The sequence below is a fragment of the Sus scrofa genome, chromosome 2, assembly GCF_000003025.6.
Source record: "Sus scrofa isolate TJ Tabasco breed Duroc chromosome 2, Sscrofa11.1, whole genome shotgun sequence".
Taxonomy (NCBI): domain Eukaryota; kingdom Metazoa; phylum Chordata; class Mammalia; order Artiodactyla; family Suidae; genus Sus; species Sus scrofa.
Genome location: NC_010444.4, coordinates 67,115,459 through 67,121,988, shown reverse-complemented (window position 1 = coordinate 67,121,988; position 6,530 = coordinate 67,115,459). Strand labels below are relative to the sequence as shown.

Here is a 6,530-nt window from a genome sequence, read left to right as displayed (position 1 = left end):
TTTGTTCATGGACAGCTGAGTAATTGTTGATCTTTGCTGAGAGATGAGGAGGTGAGAGTCTCCTATGCTGCTATCTTGATTTCTTGCCCTTCTTGGCTGATTATAATATACTTTGGATGATTTAAAAAAAATTTTAGCTATAATGAACCATAACCATGGATATAAAAGCTTTCAGTAAATGTCTTTCTAGCAAATTGTTGAACCTCAGGGAGTTTGGGGATGCCCTGAAACTTGCAGTTGGTATTAGAAGTGGGGATCACTTTGTGAACCATGGTTTCTTTAATTTTGTAGTGTGCCAACTCTCCACAGTTTGTGTCAGAAGTGAGATTCACTAGCATGACCCAGACTCACTGAGTGTAACATGGGAACTGGAAGGATGAATAAATGCAGTATGGTGAATCTTTGATTCTTGGGTGGCCTTAGAGTTACCCTAAGGATGGAACCACAGCTGTGCTGGGATCAGTTACTGGAGATAAAAGTTATCAGAATTTAGAAATGATGGATCCACATCCTGAGGACTGGTTCACTGAATGCATTAAGAATTGTAAACTGGAGTTCCCGTCGTGGCGCAGTGGTTAACGAATCCGACTAGGAACCATGAGGCTGCAGGTTCGGTCCCTGCCCTTGCTCAGTGGGTTAACGATCCGGCATTGCTGTGAGCTGTGGTGTAGATTGCAGACGCGGCTCGGATCCTGCGTTGCTGTGGCTCTGGCGTAGGCCGGTGGCTACAGCTCCGATTGGACCCTAGCCTGGGAACCTCCATATGCCGTGGGAGCGGCCCAAGAAATAGCAAAAAGACAAAAAAAAAAAAAAAAAAAGAATTGTAAACTAACAAGGAACAAGCTTAGTTTCAAGGTAATCAGTTATTGTCCATGAGTCTGTTTCTATTCTGCAAATAAGTTCATTTGTATTCTTTTTTTAGATTCCACATATTATATCATATGATGTTTGTCTTTAACTATCTAACTTCACTTAGTATGATAATTTCATCCATGTTGCTGAAAATGGCATTATTTCATTATTTTTTATGGCTAAGTAATATTGCATTGTATATATGTACCACATCTTCTTTATCCATTCCTCTGTCGATGGATATTTAGGGTGCTTCCATGTCTTGGCTTTTGTATATAGAGTTGTAATGAACATTAGGGTACATGTATCTTTTAGAATCATGGTTTCACCACATGGCATTGCTGGATTACCTGGTAGTTCTATTTTGAGATATTTGAGGAATCTTCATACTGTTTTGTATAGTGGGCGCACCAATTTACATTCCCACCAACAGTATAAGAAGTATTCTACAAATATGGGAGCACACCGAGGGGGAAACACTTGGTTCCTTCTCACCATCTGGGCCAGCAGAGTGGGAGAACACAGGTGTAAAAACTTGCATGAATAGAACTGATAAATGGAGAAAAGGAGACATTGTAATTGAGGGTAAAGGAATACATAAATAGGTTAAGCAGTGAGAAAAACTGATTATTACACTTGTGCCTCAGGAAAGTCTTTGAGTGAAGAATGATATTGCCTCTTAGTGCAATTATACCAGATGCCTGAGATGGTGAAGCCATAAGTTGCTGAGACCACCCCCTGATTTTAGAAACTGTCCAACTCAAATGGAAGTCATCAGCTCTGAACTGGCACTGCTCTCAGTGACATTTTGGTCATAAGATATGACAATGGACTGGATCCGTTGTTAAGGACTGAATTGTTAATGACTAAGAGTCTTTGGCTCTTATTTTTCAGGTTACATCTACCACCTTACTGCAACATAGTATAACACAGGCATTGTTGGTAAGATTATAATACTGATGTTGATGGTCCAATATCTTGGGAAATTGAATTAAACCTGCCTTGTTATATAATACTAGTGGAGAATGACTGGCTTTAAGAGGAGCTGTGCTTAGTTAGCATAGTTCCTTTCTAAGCTAAATTTTTCTGCGCAATGTATAATGTATACATTATTATCAATTCTCAATGTATACATTGTAGTAGAGTTAGATCAAAGGACAAAAAAATATGAGAATAGATGTATTGACCTCATAGGGTAGATTGATTCTTCCTTTAAGTTTATTTCTACTCCACACTGGCAGTGCCAAATCTTAGGCACATGATCATTTTGTTGTAAGACAGCCTTAGCCAAGGATGCAGGTGGGGGGGTTCTGTGTGATAAAGAATTTATCCTTGCTCAAAAAGCTTCTGGGAGGTAATCTCTAAGCCCTTTGAATTTCTTCTTAACAAAGACTGTTAAGAAAGTCTTGGTTTTCTTGGAAGTCTTGAGTTACACTAGATGTGATCTGAGGTGGGGGTTTGTCATACCAGATGGTCTTAGGGAGGAAATGTCCCCAACAGGTGTTAATAATGTGACTTCAGGTGGGGAATCTGAGTCATATGGCATCAGTCAACATCCGGAGAACTGGAGACTGACCTGAATGATATGGACAATCAATCATGCCTACATGAGGGAGCCTCAATAAAACTTCTGAACACTGAGGCTGAAGAGAGCTTGCCTGATTGGCAGCATTCTAGGTTATTGAGAGTAATGCTGTCTATGACTCTTGGAGGAGTAACAACAGAGGCTCTATGGGGGGTATTTTCTTGTACTCTGCCCTGTGTGCTTCCTCTACCGGTTGGTTTCCATCTGTACCCTTTAGCTCTAATAAACTGCAACCATGAGTATATCAGCATTGACCATGTGTATAAAAGCTATGTGTATTTCTAGTGAATTAGAAAATCATGAGTTGTTAGGAGAACCCTCCTTAACATGTAGTTGGTGTCAAAGTGATGACAATCTTGCAGAATGTTTTCCTTCTGCAAGTTTTGTAGTGAGCCAACCCTCATAGCCTGGTGCATAGCCTTTGGTATAAGTACTCTCGCAATGACCTTTTTTCTCCTTTTTATTGCCTTACCTGCAGCATATGGAAGTTTGGGCTAGGGGTCAAGTTGGAGCTGCAGCTGCCAGCCTATGCCACAGCCATGGCAACACCGGATTCAAGCCACATCTGTGACCTATGCTGCAGCTTGCAAGGCCAGGGATAAAACCCACATCCTCACAGAGACAATGGCAGGTACTTAACCCACTGAGCCACAATGGGAATATCACAATGATTTTTTTTTTGTCTGCACCCACAGCAATGGGAGTTCCCAAGAATCAAATCCAAGCTGCAGCTGCGACCTACACCACAGCTGTGGCAACACCAGTCACAATGCTCAATTTTAAGCGAATACCATCTTAACAAAATTTATTAAAGTTTAAGTATCTGCTGTTGTGTCTCAATATGAGTCGAATTCAACACACCTTTCCTGTTCCAAGTGGTATGTTCAAAATCTCTTCATTTCTAGGGTACCTTAGAACAAATTTAAAGGTTATATATTCTATATCGATTACATTAATGACTATACATACTCTTTTATAATATATGCTTGACATAGAAGGTCCATAATACTACACATTTCTATGTTCCTGTAGATCAATACAAGAGCCTTATATTATTATTCTAATACTTTTCTGTTATCATTGTTTAGCATTTTAATCCACCTTGATTACACATGTTTTACAGTGATTATTTCTTACAGACCCAGTGTTTGGTTAAAATTTTTCCACATATATACCAATGTATTACATAACCATTGTTTTGGGACAGTACTTTGTCTGGATTCAATTTGTTTTAGCCTGAAGCATACCACTTAGTAGTTCTTTCAGCAAATGTTCATGCATGATGTACTCTCTCAATCTTTATCCGAAATAGGAATATCAAGTTAAGGTCTCTTGAACTGAATCTTGAAACTTGTGTTGCTGCATGTCACCAATGGTTCCAGGTGCAAAACATATATAAGCTAATATTGTGATTAGCACAGATGAGAAATTGGGAATAAAATTACCATATTTCCAGAAGAATTGTTATAGCATTCATGTAAAATCCCCCTTTCAATACTTCCAGAGGAATCATACAAATGGAAATAAGGAACAAAACTAGCACATCTGAATTCATCCTCCTGGGACTATCAGAATATCCAGAACAGGAAACTCTCCTCTTTGCTCTGTTTCTCTGCATGTATGTGGTCATGGCCATGGGGAACCTGTTGATCATCCTGGCCATCACCTCAGATTCTCACCTTCACACCCCCATGTACTTCTTCTTAGCCAATCTTTCTTTGGTTGATTTTGGCCTGGCTACCAACACAGTCCCCAAGATGCTGGTGAACATCCAAACCAAGAGCAAGTCAATCTCCTATTCCTGCTGCTTGACCCAAATGTACTTCTTCCATTTTTTTGGCATCATTGACAGTGTCTTAATAGCTGTAATGGCTTATGACAGGTTCGTGGCTATCTGTCACCCCTTACACTATACCACCATCATGAGCCCACGACTCTGTGGCCTGCTGGCTGGCACCCCATGGATGTTTTCCTACTTTATTTCCCTTACCCACATCCTCCTGATGGTGCGCCTGGTTTTCTGCGGCAACAACAAAATCCCTCACTACTTCTGTGACCTCACTCCCCTCCTCAGACTTTCATGCACCGACACCTCTGTCAACAAGATCTTTGTGCTCATTGTGGCAGGCATGGTGATAGCCACACCTTTCATATGCATCCTGGCCTCCTATGTGCGCATCATTGTGGCCATCATGAAGGTCCCCTCTGCAGGTGGCAGGAAGAAAGCCTTTTCCACCTGCAGCTCCCACCTCTCTGTGGTCACCCTCCTCTATGGGACCACCATTGGGGTCTATCTCTGTCCTTCATCTGTCCGCACTGCTGTGAAGGAGAAAGCATCTGCTGTCATGTACACTTTGGTCACTCCCATGCTGAATCCTTTCATCTACAGCCTGAGGAACAGAGACCTGAAGGAGGCCCTGAGGAATCTCATCAGCAAAAAAATAATCCCATCTTCCTGACCACAAGGTCACGTGGGAGCTTCCAGGAAGCAAGATCTCAACACCCAGGGTTTTGAGCAAGAGTATGGAATTTCAAGAGTTGGCAGTACAGCACTATGAATTTCAAGTTGCGGAAGTTCAAAAGGAAATATGGAGAAGGTCCTGTAGCTATTTGCTCAAATATTGGGATCAATAGGGTCTTTTTTGGATATGCCTCACACTATCATCCAGAGGATCAGCGGGTTTACTCCAGTTTTGAAACCATCTAGCACTCAACAAATATTTGTTGTGTACTTATTCTGGGCTGGATGTTAGATGCTGATCATAGAGTTGTGGGCAGAAGAAATAAGATACCAATAGTCTGGAGTTTATAGTTGATTATAGAAGAAGATATTGTACACTAGGTTACAGTAGAATGGAATATGAGCATGAGGGAGGGAAAAGATAGAATCCAGTAGGAACAGACCACAGAGTCTGTATGGGAGAATCAGGGAGAGTCTCCTGGGGAGACATGACCCCCAAACCCAAAGGGAGAAAATTGTGCTGATCGGGAAAAATGAAGAGAAAGAATGTCTCAGAAAACAAAATAACACACGGGAAGGTGAGAAAGAAGCATGCACTGGTGAAGTGAAAAACCTGGTTGTGGTGAATAACTTGGAGCAGGCCAGATGCTAAGGGCTTTAGCATCAACCTAAGAGTTTGGCCTTTCTCTGAAGAACCAGGCAGTTGACTTGACTTCCAGCAACCAAAGTCCAGGAGCATGAGGATGAGTTGCACAGTCTCCTACCCCCTTCCTATCACTTATGCCATCTTCTGGGGGAGCGAGATGGTTTGTGCTCGATAAAAGTTGTTTGAGGCACAAGGGAGAGATTCAAAATAATGGCTTGGTTCCATGGCATTCTTCACAGGTGACAATGTGAAGATATAAAGGATTAAAGGATTGCATTATTTTGAAAACCAATAAATAGGAGTTCCCTGGTGGCTTAATGGGTTAAGGATCTGGCATTGTCTCTGCTGCAGCTCGGGTTGCAGGTGTGGCATGAGTTTGATCCCTGGTCCCAGAACCTCCACATGCCATGGGTTCACCAAACAAACAAAACAGAAAGAAAAAAAGAAAAGGAAAGGATAACTAATAAATGAACAGAAAAAAAATAAAGATTCAAGTATTTTTGCTGAATTTCCTCTACTAACAATACCTCGGACTAACCAGAGATTTTTTTTTATTGGCTTACCTTTATTTTATTTAGGGGGGTTGTTATTTTATTTTTTATTAACCAGAGATTATTTCTGTGGAAGTATTTCAGCTAGTACGCAAAGATCTGATAGAATATCTTCATACTGCAATCCTTCATGAAACAATGTATCTAGGCAATGGATCTCAATGGCTGCAAATATCACAAAAAAGACCGTGTGCGTCTTCCAGCATTATGCTATTAGTGGGCATATTAGGAGGTGGAGCCACTATGTAAAATAGTACAAAAATTCCGCAAGAAATAAAAAATAGAGCTGCCATAAGACCCACCCATCCCATTTCTGTGTATATATCCAAAGGGAACGAAATCATCTCAAGGAGATATCTGCACTCCCATGTTCATTGCAACATTATTTGCAATAGTCAAGGCAAATAAACTACCTAAGCATCCACTGACAAATGA

General features: G+C 40.9%; 1 protein-coding gene across 1 annotated transcript; it reads left to right on the top strand.

Annotated features, from left to right (window-relative positions):
• On the top strand, nucleotides 3,955-4,896 carry LOC396790 (olfactory receptor 24). The gene has a single exon (XM_003484333.1). It carries the CDS (start codon nucleotides 3,955-3,957, stop codon nucleotides 4,894-4,896), a length of 942 nt encoding a protein of 313 aa, XP_003484381.1.